This window comes from Saccostrea cucullata, unplaced genomic scaffold (assembly GCF_032062105.1).
Source record: "Saccostrea cucullata isolate Sc308-1 unplaced genomic scaffold, CSIRO_AGI_Scuc_v1 ctg59, whole genome shotgun sequence".
In the NCBI taxonomy this organism is placed as follows: domain Eukaryota; kingdom Metazoa; phylum Mollusca; class Bivalvia; order Ostreida; family Ostreidae; genus Saccostrea; species Saccostrea cuccullata.
Genome location: NW_026930547.1, coordinates 1 through 16,486, shown reverse-complemented (window position 1 = coordinate 16,486; position 16,486 = coordinate 1). Strand labels below are relative to the sequence as shown.

General features: G+C 34.5%; 2 protein-coding genes across 2 annotated transcripts; one reads left to right on the top strand and one right to left on the bottom strand.

Annotated features, from left to right (window-relative positions):
- Nucleotides 1-235: 235 nt before the first annotated feature.
- On the top strand, nt 236-12,146 carry LOC134228973 (circularly permutated Ras protein 1-like). The gene is made up of 16 exons (XM_062710674.1): nt 236-338; nt 1,313-1,362; nt 2,627-2,842; nt 3,137-3,327; nt 3,636-3,827; nt 4,132-4,341; nt 4,582-4,733; nt 5,317-5,520; nt 5,698-5,782; nt 5,883-5,989; nt 6,077-6,240; nt 6,629-6,820; nt 8,188-8,314; nt 8,523-8,620; nt 10,608-10,759; nt 11,168-12,146. Exons 1-16 carry the CDS (start codon nt 247-249, stop codon nt 11,267-11,269), a joined length of 2,334 nt encoding a protein of 777 aa, XP_062566658.1. The 5' UTR covers nt 236-246; the 3' UTR covers nt 11,270-12,146.
- A 14-nt stretch (nt 12,147-12,160) lies between these two features.
- LOC134228991 (uncharacterized) lies at nt 12,161-15,570 on the bottom strand. The gene is made up of 3 exons (XM_062710701.1): nt 15,442-15,570; nt 13,271-13,372; nt 12,161-12,295 (listed from the first exon to the last, which is right to left on the bottom strand). The coding sequence occupies exons 1-3, from the start codon at nt 15,568-15,570 to the stop codon at nt 12,161-12,163; spliced, it is 366 nt and encodes a 121-aa protein (XP_062566685.1).
- Between the last annotated feature and the right edge of the window lie 916 nt (nt 15,571-16,486).

Here is a 16,486-nt window from a genome sequence, read left to right as displayed (position 1 = left end):
TGTTATTCTAGGACTATTTTCTCTATCTAAAAGCGGAAGTTATGAGGATAGGGATTTTCCCGTTTTGTTTACATCGTCATCTTTAAAAATGTATTTCTGCTGATGTGCATTTGAAGGAACGTAAAATATCCACATATAATAGTTTAAATCTGGTAAATACATTTATAATTTTGTGTAAATGTAAAGTAAATTTGTGACTCTTGATATTCGCTTCATTCTACTTTCATTTTTACAGACTAATTCGCAATGAATTTTGCGTCGGACAAGGTATTCCTGTACGATGTGCCTGAGTTTGAGGTGGTATCCGATGAGGAGTATGACCATGGGATGAGTGTCAGGTAAGTTATATACACAGGTAGCCCCAAGTTCTGTTTCATTTCCAGCAAATGCAGTAGTAAAAGATTTAGAAGTTGAATAGAATATATGTGTCATTTGAAATGACCTAACCATGTAGCCTAATGAAAGCCTTAATCCTGGAGCCCTAATTATTGTCCTAATTATGGAGCTTAATATATGCCCTAAATGCATTACAATTGTAAGTTTTGTAGGTGTCTTGATACCCAATGATGGAGCAGAAGGCCCAAATACTTGGAGTCTAATGGAATATAATACACTGAACAGGTGCCCTAACTATATGAGACCTAGGACCCTAACAGGCACCATTATTATCGAACCTAATGCCCTAACAGATGTCCTAACTATGGAACTTAATATCCTAACAAGTGCCCCCATTATGGGACCTAAGCCTAATGCCCTAACAGGTGCCCTAACTATGGACCCTAATGCCATATCAGGGAGGCCTAATGGTGTAAGGCATTAGATCATTAGGGATTAGATAGAGTATACATGTATAAGAACAGAGAGATAATGAAAGGGAAGGGGAGCAGGAGGAATAGCCTACAAGTACTGATTTTGTAAACGCAGTGATTGGATACTGATATTTTACTCATATATCAACACATAATTTGAGATTCCTCTGCATGACTCTGACCCCCTGCTTTTTATACTGTTTATACAAGAAGGGGCATTCTTTCCTGCACATGTCGCAATAATTAAAAGCAGAGGTTAGAGTCAGAGGAATCTTAGATTAGGTGTCGTAACAAATATTATTTTATTTTCAACTAGTTCCTCCATCCCCAACGCACCCTTACTTTTAATGTTATTATTAATGGTGCTTAAACAGCACAACATGCATTTCAGCAGACAAATTCCAGCTACAATTTATCTCCTCTTTCTTTACTGTCATGTTTTACATGTTGTATTGTTGTTGTACATTTTATATATTGATTAAGATCCTTGTTTCTTTTCACAGTAATTCCAGCAGTGATGAAGAAGTTGAAGATTGCCTTGTACAAAGAGGAGGTAGTTTGTGTGTATAGTCACTATACTAGGCCATCATTAAAAAATTGTTTGTTTGGAATTGCCGCCTGAAGGGTCTCAGACACAGGAGGGAGGGAGGGAAATTATTTTTTTTTTTAATTGAAAAGCTAATTTTACATAGATCTGACACTTTATTTCAGTGTTTTGTATGGTGCATGTGATACATGTAATGGGCAAAAAAAAATTGATTAAATTAAAAAAAAATCTTCCTACTTTTGGTCAATAAAATTTTTTCAGGAGGGGGCATTTCAATGAGGCGGGAGGCAATTCCAAACAAACTATAATTTTATTTTGGCCCTATTAATCAGAGATTCAAGACTGTTAAATGTCTCACGCGATCTTGTGTTCCCTATTTTTTAATTTTTCAAATTTCGTGCGACTGAAATCACATAAACCTTTAAAATTATCAAAGACTACATGGTAATTTTTTAAAATTTATATTAACAAATTATTCACGATATTATTTTTTCATAAGTTTGTTTATGTAACACAATAAAAAAAATGGGAAATCCGAAATTACAACTGGTGATTCTTGGTCAGCCATATTGCCGCAATTTGCTGACTGTTGATCATTAACCTCTTTTATTTGCCTAGTTTGCTTTTAAAATTCATTAAGGCTTAACAAATTATACATCCAAATATGGTATAATTAATATTAATTTTACTTTAGAATGAAATACGAGACATAAAAAGAGTAATTCTTAGGATAGTAACAGGAAACAGGACGGTCAATTACATGTATTTCGGTAAACAAACATGCTAATTGCGAAGTTGCGAATCTCTGTTATTTATGTCTCTGTATTAATACATTAAATGAATGTTAAAGTATCTTGAATGGTTTTGTTATATTAGTCAGATATAAACACTCTAGCTTCCTCAAATGATAATGATTAATTAAATAACATAATTATGTTTTTGTGCTTACTGCTGATGAAGTAAATAAAACATAATCAAAAGGGCAGCTGAAAGATTATAATTATTTAAACAGTTGAGCATGAACTCAGCATAAAGATGATAAAATAAATATCTGACATAATTTTCAATAAAAATTATATAAGGCTGTATTTTTCAATAAAGAAGATTATATATCATGTTTAATTTAGATACATTACCATTTTTTTGTTTTTCACTATGAATCTTGAATTAATCATCCTATCAATAAAAGTTTAAATTCTTATAAAGTGGTAAATTGCATTTGAAAATTGTATTTGTTGATTCTACAAAGTTTTGTTTTTCTGTTACATAGGCTCTCCCCCTACACTGGGAGCTGGCCCCTCCTCGACCCCTTCTTCTCCCCCAGCCCCTACCCCTCCCCCACCCCCTAAGGCTCCAAGACCTGGATTATTTGCCGGACTTTTTGGGGCAAGGTCTGCAAAATCAACACCCCCTGCTGCTGAAAAATCAAAGAAATTAAAAAGAAGAGGAAAGAAAGTTGGGAAATGGAGAGACACTCTGGAGAGTTGTAAGTATGAATATCATAAACTTAGTTTACTTGATAGTTTAGACTTTTTCAGATAAAACTGTTATGTTCATTGCTTTTTTATCCAATTGCTAAACTTTTAAAGATTTTGGAATTTGTATCAATACCGTTGTTTTTTTTTTTTTTTGGAAAAACCTAATAAGTAATACATTATTTAACTCATGAATTATTTACAATCACCATCAGATAAATAAGATTTTTATTGACCTTGAATGCATCATGATTTACACAAACCAAACTGTACTATTTGTTAAATATATATACTTGATCATATAGATGCTACAGACAAACCAGAAAGTGAGCAGCAAGGAAAACGTCATCGCCGTGCAGATACAAACATAATCTCCATCGATTTTCAAAAGATCATCGCCCCTAGCAACATGCACACTGGTGACCCCGTACATTGCACTTCCTGTGATGTCATTCTGTCCAGTCTGAGTAAAATTACCTCCAAGGAAAATAAAAAGGTTGGAAAGTAAAAACTAATTACAATTGTCCCAATCAAAAGTTTGAATATTGATGAAATATATAAAAAGATCCAAAACAAAGATATGTACATGTTTGTATGTACAAGTACAGTTAAAGATGCAGTGTTCATTCTTTTGAATATGAATTGGGATAAGTGAAGATAAAATTCAGTATGGCTGGTAAGATATTCTTATCAATATTTATATCAGTCATATTTTAACTTAAAGAAGTGAACAAAATACCCAGAAAGGAAAGTAATATTTTCTTTTAACAATGCTTTCTTAATTATCACTAATTTATATTTCAGATCTGGGTCTGTGAGTTTTGTGGTACGGAGAATGAGTTAGATATTGAGGAGGAGGAAATCCCGGGCTCTAACGACGTGACCTACATGTTAGAGCCGGCTCCGTCCACCGCGTCCAGCAGTCTGTCCGGGAAAGATGAGTCGCTGGTCATTTTCTGTGTGGACATCTCAGGAAGCATGTGTGTCACATCCACAGTAAGCTTTCTAAAAATCTCCTCAGATTTCATCTTTAACTTTGTTAAAACCTGATATCTTGTTCTTGTTTTATTATTGATTTTAGATCTTGAAAATAATATTAATATTGCATACGATAATATATGTAAATGGAATTTCCTTTTTTTTAAAAATAGAATATTTATTTTTTAAATTTGGACAGAGGCTTTTACTCTCAGTTTGAGACATAGACTATTCTCAAAGTGCCAAAATGTAATTTCTTTTATAGTAATATTATAAACATGTTTATCTGAGTTAATACTCTAACTTATCGGCATCTTTCCAGGTTCCAGGTAGAATCAATCTTCGAGGATCAGTGGCCAGACTTCAGTCTCTCAATACTGACCGATCGGACCAGCACCTGCCTAACGAGCGACGCAATGTGACGTACGTGTCGCGTCTCCAGGCGGTCCAGGCGGCCGTCGACCACCAGCTGGAGGAAATGCGAAAACAACACCCCAACAGACGAGTGGCTCTCATCACCTTCAACAATGAGGTCAAGGACTAATTATTTATTGTAACACACTTAGATTGTGTTGTGATTCAAGTGATTGATATTTTAGTTAGTTTCTTTTAAAGTTTGGAAACGTGATTGTGAAATGGAAACCATATTACAGTGTATTTCCAATTGTGCTGTTTCATGACAGTAATTGTGAAGATTTTTGTATACTTTACTAGTAACTTTTGGGTTTTGCAGACAGTAGATTTGTAAGTGACCTTGGTATACCTGTTGTAGGTAACAATTATTGGAGATGGGAGTGAGACACCTGTCACTGTGGCTGGGGACAAACTGACCAAACCTAATGACCTCAAGGAGAAAGGGTCAGAGATCAAGATGCCAGGGGCTATCAAGGGATCCAGGGGTACTCTAGGGGATAAACTTTTTGGGTATGCAAAACAACATTTTAAATAACTGAGAAGTGCTATATTCATGTAAATTATATGAAATACTGTAAACCCAACATTTTTTCGCGACGACTTTATTTCGTATTTACCACGGATAAACTAGATCGCAACTATTTATTTTCGCGATCAAGCCTTTTTGGATCTGTTGTTAATAGACACATACACTTAAAGGACCAGTTCACGGCGAGAAATGATGACTAGGCTTTCGCAAAATTTGCGAAAATTTCTCGCACGCGAATAAAAGTTGGTTTACAGTAGTTCATTGAATAAAAATTAAAGTTTTATTACAGTTAGATTACTGTTATATTTTCCTCTTACCAATAGATATGAGTAAGGCTTTCAGTGTTTGTAATTGTTCTGCAAACTCCTTGTTAATGCACCTGAAACTTTCATATTTACATTAAGTTCCTTTCATGACATAGCTTTTTAAAGTATAGGTAATTTTACTTTGATGTATTGATTAAATAAAAATGATAACTTCAAAGAAAATGATTAGAAAAATTAAGTATGTTACAAAACTATACTTATGAAAGTACATACTGTTGAATTTCTATTGCTTTGACAGCCTGGAAGAGGGAGGAGCTACAGCATTAGGCCCCGCCTTACTGATAGCGACAACAATGGCAGGACAACACCCAGGGTCAAAGGTCATCATCTGTACTGACGGTAAAGCCAATGTAGGTCTAGGTCGTCTGGACGTTGACGGAGAAGAGATGGATAACGAGGCCCAGTTTTATGAAGGGATTGGACAGGAGGCAGCAGACAAGGGGTAGGTATTACTCTCAACTCTGTATTTTAATATTATCCTAGAAATAAAGAATTAAACAAACACTAAACTTTAGATCATGTAAGGATCTGTACTTATCATTAATTTTTTTTTTAGATAATACAGATTGTATTTATTTATGATTGTTGTTTTCAATGTCATGAATGTTTTGTTTTTCAGTGTTGCTGTGTCAGTTATCAGTATCAAAGGTACTGACTGTAAAATGGTTCACCTGGGAAAGATAGCTGATATGACAGGGGGGCAGGTACTCATCTCTAATTAGTAAAACGCATGATTTAAGTTACTCTCAATTTTAAAAGTTATTAGATATGCATATTGTAATTTTGAATATTTGTACATTTTAGGTGAACATAGTTGACCCATTAAAATTGACTCAGGAATTTTCTACCATTCTGGCGGACCAGATCATTGCTACAAATGTGGTAGCTACCTGCCATCTCCATAAACGACTGTAAGAATTAAGTTATATGTTTCTACCCTTTTATTTAATCACTTTATTTATACTTGTAATGTAATTGAATGTATTTTTTTTTTTTAGCTTTTTCTATTATGAAGAAACAGAGGCAAGCAAGGTTGTAAGAAATGTTGGGAACGTGACGGCTAGCACTGAGGTTACATTCGAGTACGGAGTCCGCTGTCAGTCTGACACAAATCAGGGAAAAGCCCCGGTTATCCCAGAGGAATCAGGACAGGGGGAGCAAGGTAGGAAGTCTAATGCTACAAATTGTTACAAAACGTATATGCTTACACAAACACATGTTTATGTCATTTGAAAATGAGGTTTCCATACTGAAACATTGCCTGAAATTCAGTGACCTCTAAATTTTTTAAATTGTATAGTTTGCCAAACAAAGAAGCTGAGATTCTAAAAATAGACAAATACTGGCATTATTGCAAGATTGAATTTTAATGTCATTCAAATAATGCATTTTTTTTTCTTTAAACATGTTGCACATTTGGGTTATGGTGCATCTCAAAAAGAAAGTCACAATCTAGAAACAAATAGATATTAAGTTACACTAAGCATTGAGAAACTGAATTTTCTGAGTTTTTGAACTTTGATGATTAGCCTTATGATGTTTTATTGAAGCTAGTGGAGGTGAGAAGAAACCACAGGCAGAAGGAGGGAGACAAGAGGAAGCCATGGAGACAAACCAGGACGATCTTAAGGAGTTACCTTTCCAGCTGGTGGTCAAATACACGGACACCGAGGGTGCCACAGCTCTCAGGGTGCTGACACAGAGTCGTCCGATTACGTATGACAGACGGGAGGCAGAGAGAAGTAAGATACAGGGATAATCAATATCAAAATAATCTATACAGAACATAGTGTTATGGCTTTAGTGCAAGATGGCTATTAATTTTTTTATGGCGTCGGGCTTGCCCGATCGTCATCTAGGGATCAGTCAGGTTTACGCGACCGCACGTGTCAGTGGATGCATCCGCAATAGAAAATCACAACAGCTGTAATCCAATTTCTTTTAAAACGTTCACAATGAATAATAGCTTGAATATAAAATCAAATCAATTGTATTTTCAATTAATACTACTACAAAACAACGATATTATGTTTAATTTTTACGCAAGAAAAACGTTATGGTTCTTGCGGATGAATTTCTAGAGGGTGCGTCGAATGACATGAATCACATTTTGGGAACGATTACTATAATACAAACAATCTTAAATACGGTAAAATAATTACAAAATAAACACGAATACAACACGACTATAAAGAATGAATTTCTTAATCTTAGCTTTACTTTTAGGATCGTCAATCCAATTTTAGCCGAACAACGTACGATATTGACCAGTAATGCCAGTATTACTGTATTTATCCATTTCCTCCATTTGTTTACCGCGCCCTATCGTAAGTCGATCGTACTTGTAACATTAGAGTCGTGGTTGTAGTTAAGATGCAATCACTATACAACAGAACAACACTCTGACAATGGCAATTAATTAAAATAATTTATGAAACTCTTCGTATGTCTTCGATTGACTGAAAAGAAATTAGATTGATATAGAGGATGGACATTTCTGACGATGTCTGGTCAATTCGAACCCTGACTCATTCGGACCAGGACACAACGTTATCAGGCCCTATACTGTATTTGTGTTAGATTTTATTATTATGTTACCGGAGTCACTCACTTGACCTATTTGCAGATCTTTTGAAATTGTTTTCCTTGTTCGACGCCATTGAAGCCTTTCAGGCTTTTGATTTTATGTATTGTAGCAATTTTCTCCATCATTTTAATAGAATGTGCAATAAAACATGGATATTTTCCAGTACTTTAAGATTCTGATTGAAACTTAAATTTGAGAAAAGGAGTCAAAGAAACATAGTGTTACAATTGTATAATATAACAAGTGTAAGTTCTGGGGAAAGAAGATCAAAAGAACAGTCTGGAAAGTTCCATTTGGAAATTATGACAAACATATCCTTTCTACTCTTCAAAGAAAGAGTAAACAGTGTGAAAAATAAGAGTTGATTGAATGAATGTAAAATGCACTCTTCTTGTGTCAACTGTAAATGTACCTCCACTATATCTGTAGCAAACATCTTAATTAGAGATGTTCTGTTTATAAAAAAAATAATATAATATGGCTTTAATGTTACAGTGTAAATGTTTTTTTTTTCTTTTCTAGATATGAACTTAAAAGTGTTGGGATCCCACACAGCCCAGACGACCTCTGCCCTTGCCCTGGGGGGTCAGTACACAGAGTCCAGGGGTAGAGCTCTGATGAACCAAAGACTAGCCTGGAGGTTTACTAAGTGAGTCAGAAAAATTTAATTTTGATTGTTCTGCCATGTGTTGTTCTTATCTTTAAGTGTCACAGTACTTGAGAGGAGATATCCACATTTTTAAGTATCTCAGTTTTTGAGATGAGATGTTTTCATTTTTGATTATCATATTGTGAATGAGATGATTTAATCTTTGATTATCACTTTTTTTAAAATGATATGTTTTTAATTTTTTAAGCGTCTCAGAGGAGGGAAAGCATCAAAAGAAAGCCTACAAAAAAATGTTTGGGAAAATCAAATCAATGGATCACTACATCAACGCAAGGCAGCAGGCAAGTTTTTCCATTCTGTGACATTTATTTTGAAACTAAGACTAGCTGTTATTTTGGAAGCAATATTAATTTAAACAAGCTAATTCAGAGAATTTGTGTCCCCCGCTTAGGGAAAAAGTAAACAATGCACAGTTTGGGGGTCGGGGGTTGGGTGGGGAGGGGGGGTGGGGTCGGATCCTCTTGACTGAATTTGTAGAATTATTAAATGTATACTGAAGCAAATAAAATATGCCAATATGGATATAAAGGTTTGATTGATTATTCTTAATTACATGTAAGTGTGTAGAAGATTCTTTTTATATGGAATATTTATCACACTGTAAAGATGATTTTATGAGTTTGTACAAGCCAGACCTCAAAGATTTCCCATGCTGAATACTATCATTTAGTAAAAAAAAAAGTATTTCCCCCCCCCCCCCCCCAAAAAAAATTGGAATTTCCGGGATGCGAACCCTGACCCTCTCCCTTGTGAAGCAAGAGACATACCACTAGACCACGGAGCCGCTTTAACATGGCAAAAATTATATACAAATATTAAGTCACATACATGTATATATTCACGTTCGATATATTGTCAAAATTTTACACAATGCATGGTGTCTAATTTAATCTTTTTTAAACAGTTCTAATGTAATAAGAATATAAAGTCTGCCAAGAACCTGTTTTATACATAATAACTCTCCTTCATGCCCCTGTGCTAAAAATAGCGACATGTAATACAATAAATACTAATAAAACAAACGGGGCGGGACACTTTGGGAGGGGTGAGAGAGGTCCTAGGGACTTTTGGTATAACATTATAGTGCAAAAGCTCAAAATCCTCTTGAAATATCGCCCGAAAACGATAGTATTACACACAAACAGAATGTATACATTTATGACCTTGAATTTTGACCTTTTGACCTCAAATCAATAGGGGTCTTCCTTAAGCCACAGGGATTGTTATGTAAAATTTCATTACAAAAGTTTAAAGGGTTCTCGAGATATCGTGCGGAAACGAAAGTGTTATAACAGAGAGAAATTGCGAATTAATGACCTTGACCTTTGACCTTTTGACCTCAAAATTAATAGGGGTCTTCTCTAGTCCATAGGGAGTTGCTATGCAAAATTTCATTGCAAAAGCTTAAAGGGTTCTCGAGATATCGTGTGGAAACAAAAACGTTACAGACAGACAGAAAGACGGATGGACAGACGGATGGACAGACCCAAATTAATATCCCCCACTTTTCAAGCGGGGGACAAAAATCATAGAATATATATCTGTTTTAATACTAGTAAATTGAATTTCATGTAATACAAAATTTTTTAGATTTCATATGTTAAAAAATTTACCTGGTATGCTAAATAGTTTCTGTTTACTTGTCATGCTTGTGTTGAGAATCCATGATAATAATTGGGTGAAACTTGTGTGTTTATAAAGTACCTTGGATTATTATACTGTAGATTCCTTATTTTTCGTGAGTACTTTTTATCGGGAACTGGCTTTTAAACGTCAAATCCCAGGAATTATAATTGTGAATGGATGGTTGATCAACAGATTTTAGTTTTTACATTGATTTCAGCCCCATAAAAATAAAAGCGAGTGATATTTTTTCGCAAGTGATGCTTCTAGCGAAATTACGAAATCTACAGTACCCCTGCCATTGAACATGATAAGTGGTCACTCATTTCAGTCTATACAGTCTCTGTTTAATGTAACTTTTGCAAAATGACATGGACAATACAAACACATATGCCAAATATAAAACTGAGTCATATTGCTCAAATAAAATGTATGAGAAAGAATCTGCAGGAAAAAAATAAAATATGCCTCCCTTCATTTAAAAGAAGGCTTCGTTATTGGTTAAATAATTGTAGGACCTAAAACTGAAAATCTGTTATTATTATATTAAATGACAAAAATAATTGTTTATGGCTGAGTCACAACAATAAATCATTACCTGATAAATGATAAATCATTACCTGAATTATTGATTTATTTTTACAGGAAGAGAGGAAAGCTATTGGGAGAACCTATAGTGATAGTGAGGAGGAAGATTCTGATAATGAGCAGGATTTGGCAGAGACTAGCACTGCCAGAACACGCTCTGAACCGGCGGCAGCTAAACCCAAGGCTCGATTCTTCACCAAATCATACAAACTGGTTCGTTCATATATTTACAGAGCACAGGGGATAACTTTTAGTCCACACTTAACCTTTCACAAAGTTCAAAGACCTAGTATTACAATATAAGTTATATATTGCTTTGACATTATTGATGCTAAAGATAATACATTAAATACATGTAACAGCGAAACATGGTTACAGCAAACACACTTGTGATCACATAATTTTCATTCAATGAAGTTATTACATGCCATATGTATTACGAACTTATCAGATAAAATAAACTATGTTAATAACAATTGTTCATCCTTTGATATTCATTATATGGTAGGGGTGATTAAATGTATGAAATTGAGTTTAACATGAATATTGGACTATTTGACATTAAATGTGCAAATTGCCTTGCCCTAGAGAAATTATACTGTTTTGTGTTGCTTATTGTAGAAGAAGAGATCTGAAGCCTGCTCTGATGTGGGAGCTAACATGATGTTTCAGATGAAGAAGGGAAGCAGGTACTTGGATGCAGAAAGCGATGAAGACGATTAAGAGAGACTTGTTTAATGAAGGGAAATGTAAATGTGTGTCATAATAAGTAGGATTATCTCCCCTTGTATTTAATGTGAAGATACCAAGAATTCCAGTGACTTTTATTATGATACTGTACAAATTTTTTTATGTTTATTATTTAATGTGTCTGTGATATATTTACTTTCATTTGCTTAAAACTGTAGTGTAACTTTTGTTAGTTAAAGCAACACCCATTAAACAATGCTTTTTATACCTGTGTGGAAATACAGGTATTTAGAAATTGCCATTTATTTAAAATGTGCATTCTTCAACATGCATTTTTCATAATGTACTTTCTGTTTTTTTTTATTACAGTTGGAAATAAATAATGATTAGCATATATTTTTCTCTTGAAATCTTTTGTATATTTGAAACTTAAATGTTGCAGAGGAAAAAGGATAAGAAAATTGTAGAGCAAGATTCAAGAGGTGCACATTGCAATAAATAGAACAAGTTTATTTTTCCTCACCTCTGCATTAGATTAAAGAGTAGTTCTGTCAGTCAAGTCTACGATTTGTTAAGACAATGTAATGCTCTGCGAAGTAACTACTGTAAATGTATTATATTTGGCGTGTACAATATTTGGCTGAAACTGACTTTTGAAAAAGTTAGCGTGTGTTTGATTTAGCGCATTTCTTAATGTTCTTATTATGAGTATATGTGCAAGACATTTAGCGTCGTACTTGAATAAGCTGACTTTTTTTTTCCACCAAAGGCGCTAAAAAGAATACACAGCCAAATATAATATGCTTACACTATGATACTATTTGTTTTTTATGAATTTATATGAAAAAAAAAATGATTTGTAGATTCTTTAATATCATTTGCTGACAAATAAATGAGTAGAGTCCACTTATTTACTATAGTAAACTAGTTAATCTGATAAATATTGGTGTAGTGCTTCGGGTTACATATGTGTCCAAGTGCTGCATGCATAGCAACCAGAGCATCATGTGTTATGGAGACCATAGTAGGATTTGAGTCGATGATATCAATGACATTTTTCTGAAAAAAATTAAAAATGTTAAAAGCCATTTTCAGAAAAAAAGGAGAGCTCCTTAAAACATTTTAAACAAGATAATTTTTTCTTTGTGAGTCTTTTTACATCTAAAAAAATAAGTAAATTAATTTGTGATTAATTTGTTGACCCCCCAGCCTCCTTAAACATTAAAAACAAGATAAGGTGTTTCAAACCTATTAAATTATGAGTCTCGTCCAAAGTTTCTTTTCTTTATGTTGCACAGGATATGTAACAATATGTTACAAACGGACATACAGTATAAACTATGAATACATAGTAATGGCTTTTTTTTGTTCGTTTATGGATAAGTGGGTGAGTTAGTTGATTCTGTGCAAAACAGAAGTTACGTTATATATAATGGGATCGATGTTTAATGCTGATTTATTGATATGCTCTTTGCAAGAGAATGATGCTCCACCCTACGGTACCCTTGTTTAAAATTGTTATATAAATGTATTTTGAATTTCAGAAGAAAAATGGGTGTTATTTTTTGTTTAATTGTAATCAATTCATAAATACAGTGTTCAGATTTGAAAATACCTCTAAAATATAAAGATAAAAACATGAAAAAGGCAAGTATTAAAATTATCTCAGTTTTAATGCCTTCCAATCGACAAGGAATTTGTTTACAGTTTTATATTCTAAGAAACGAACATTTTATCATTTATAAAAAGATGTTTGTAAAACATTTTGTCCTTCCAGTGAACCTAATTTCAAGTTTTTTAAAAGAACTCACTCAGTTTTATGTCTTTTGCGAAATAAATTTGCCTATATGGAGCGACTTTTTGGGCTCTTTTTGTCTATTTGTAAAGAACCAAAGAAGCTGTGGATGTTCAAAAGCTATTTTCGGATTTGTCCAATATTGTAACTACCCAGGGTTTTTCTGATCAAAATCACATTGCGCTTTTGGACAATATTTAGTTGACTATTAGCAAATTGTTTAATCTCTTCTTTTTTACCTCGATTGTATGAAGTCCATGTGACGAATGAATGTCCATCTGTTCCTGGGAACTTGTTTTATACAGGTAACAGGTATGTCCAGATCTTACTGACAAAACATGCTGTAATGTAATGTATTAAAAAGCCAATAAGAATTTGTCCTAAATAAGCAAAATTCACTTTGCAAATTTTTCAAACATCAGACTACCTGCAACAACAGACTACTGATTTTGTAAAGGAAAAGCATTCACTACAAGTACACTGGAATCTGATAACCTTAAATTCTTTTCATAATTCCGGTGTTCATTTATGGAACAAATTACCTTTGTATATACGTTTTTCACAGAATTTACACACATTTTGTAAAAATGTAGAAACATTTATTATAGCGTGTCGCAACTAGAATGTCCTAAAATCTATATGTACTTGTATTTTTACGTCATGTTGCATTATTTGTTATTGTACACTGATTTTATTAATTTATTATTGTATTATTGTGAACATGCTTAGAGGGCCCCGAGGAAGACTAGTGCATTGCATTAATCGGGTTACCATCTTAAAATAAAGTATTACTATTATTATTATTATTATTAAGTCTGCCCTCTAGAAGTGATGAGAATTCTTACCGTATGGTAGTCATAGTAGAATGAGAATTCTTACCGTGTGGTAGTCGTAGCAGAATGAGAATTCTTACCGTGTGGTAGTCGTAGTAGAATGAGAATTCTTACCGTGTGGTGGTCGTAGTAGAATAATTCTTACCGTGTGGTGGTCGTAGTAGAATGAGAATTCTTACCGAGTGGTAGTCGTAGTAGAATGAGAATTCTTACCGTGTGGTAGTCGTAGTAGAATGAGAATTCTTACAGAGTGGTGGTCGAAGTAGAATGAGAATTCTTACCGAGTGGTAGTCGTAGTAGAATGAGAATTCTTACCGTGTGGTGGTCGTAGTAGAATAATTCTTACCGTGTGGTGGTCGTAGTAGAATGAGAATTCTTACCGAGTGGTAGTCGTAGTAGAATGAGAATTCTTACCGTGTGGTAGTCGTAAGAATGAGAATTCTTACAGAGTGGTGGTCGAAGTAGAATGAGAATTCTTACCGTGTGGTAGTCGTAGTAAAAAATTCTTACCGTGTGGTGGTCGTAGAATTACCGTGTGGTGGTCGTAATTTACCGAGTCAAACTTCACTGTGGTAGTCAAGATTTCTTACAGTTGGTCAAACATGGTAGTCGTAGAGAATGAGAATTCTTACTGTGTGGTGGTCGTAGTAGCTTAACAACCGAGTGGTAGTCGTTAGAGGTTCTTACCGTGTGGTAGTCGTAGTAGAATGAGAATTCTTACCGAGTGGTGGTCGAAATAGAATGAGAATTCTTACCGAGTGGTAGTCGTAGTAGAATGAGAATTCTTACTGTGTGGTAGTCATAGTAGAATAATTCTTACCGTGTGGTGGTCGTAGTAGAATGAGAATTCTTACCGAGTGGTAGTCGTAGTAGAATGAGAATTCTTACCGTGTGGTAGTCGTAGTAGAATGAGAATTCTTACCGTGTGGTAGTCGTAGTAGAAGTGATGTGGTGGTCGTAGAACCGTGTGGTGGTCGTTACCGTGTGGTCGTATGGTCTTACCGAGTGGTAGTCATAGTAGAATGAGAATTTTTACCGTGTGGTGTCGAAGTAGAATGAGAATTCTTACCGTGTGGTGGTCGGAGTAGAATTAGAATTTTAACCGTGTGGTAGTTGAAGTAGAATGAGAATTCTTACTGTGTGGTGGTCGTGTGATGTGTGGTGGTCGAAGTAGAATGAGAATTCTTACCGAGTGGTAGTCGTAGTAGAATGAGAATTCTTACCGTGTGGTGGTCTAAGTAGAATGAGAATTCTTACCGTGTGGTGGTCGTAGTAGAATGAGAATTTTTACCGTGTGGTGGTCGAAGTAGAATGAGAATTCTTACCGTGTGGTAGTTGAAGTAGAATGATTCTTACCGTGTGGTGGTCGAAGTAGAATGAAAATTTTTACCGTGTGGTGGTGGAAGTAGAATAATTCTTACCGTGTGGTGGTCGTAGTAGAATGAGAATTTTTACCGTGTGGTAGTCGTGGAAGTAGTGTGGTGGTCTAATAATTTCTTACCGTTTTTACCGTGTGGTAGTCGTAGTCAGAGAATGAGAATTCTTACCGAGTGGTAGTCGTAGTAAATGATTCTTACCGTGTGGTAGTCGTAGTAGAATGAGAAAGATTCTCCCACTGACGCCTCATGAGTGGGGCGTGTTCCGTGGGAATGTGGGCGATGGGCATGAGTGGAATGCTGTGGCCGTTTGGTGGTTGTAGCAGCCATAGTCTTTAAAAAAATAGTTCTGTGTTATATGAATTAAAAAAAAAAGATGTCATACCGGGTATTTTCTAATTGAAAACTGGTGTTTTATATGAGATAATTTGGAAAACTCTTCTTTGAATTCTTTTTTTTTTCAAATTACACTACATTTATTTAAATTCTTGATTTTTTATCAAAGCATCTGGGGTGTTGGAATCCTTTTTTGAATATAGTTTTTAGCTACTTTTAAAGTGGGCCTTACAAGGCATGCACAGCCGTTCATTCACTATCATAATTTTTTTAAACAAATAAAACCAACAGCACACAAAGGTTCTTATTGTCTAATCTATCAAAATTAATACTAGTATTGATGCAATAAAGAAAAAAATATTGTGGGCTACATACATGTATTATTCTTTACATAAATTCTTTTTATTATTATCTTTATTTTTAGCTGTACTGGTCAGAGACCAGAAGAGCTTATGCGATAGTAATGCGTCCGGGGTCCGTCCGTCTAGCTGTCTGTCTGTCCGTCTGTCTGTAAACAATTTTTCAAAATGCTACTCCTCTTACAGTTTTGGTCTGATTTCAATATAACTTGGCACACAAATAGACTACATTAAGATACATAATTCGTTTTATCGGTTTTTGATTTCGATGAACGTTGTTACCGTGGTTACTAAAAATAGAAATTTCTGTAAAATTATTTCAAAATGCTACTCCTCCTAAAGTTTGGTCTGATTTCAATATAACTTGGCACACAAGTAGACTGCACTAAGATACATAATTCTATACATAGGTTTTTGATTTCGATGAACAGTGTTGCCGTGGTTACTAAAAATAGAATTTTCTGTGAAATTTTTTTCAAAATGCTACTCCTCCTACAGTTTTGGTCTGATTTCAATATAACTTGTCACACAAGTAGATTACACTAAGATAC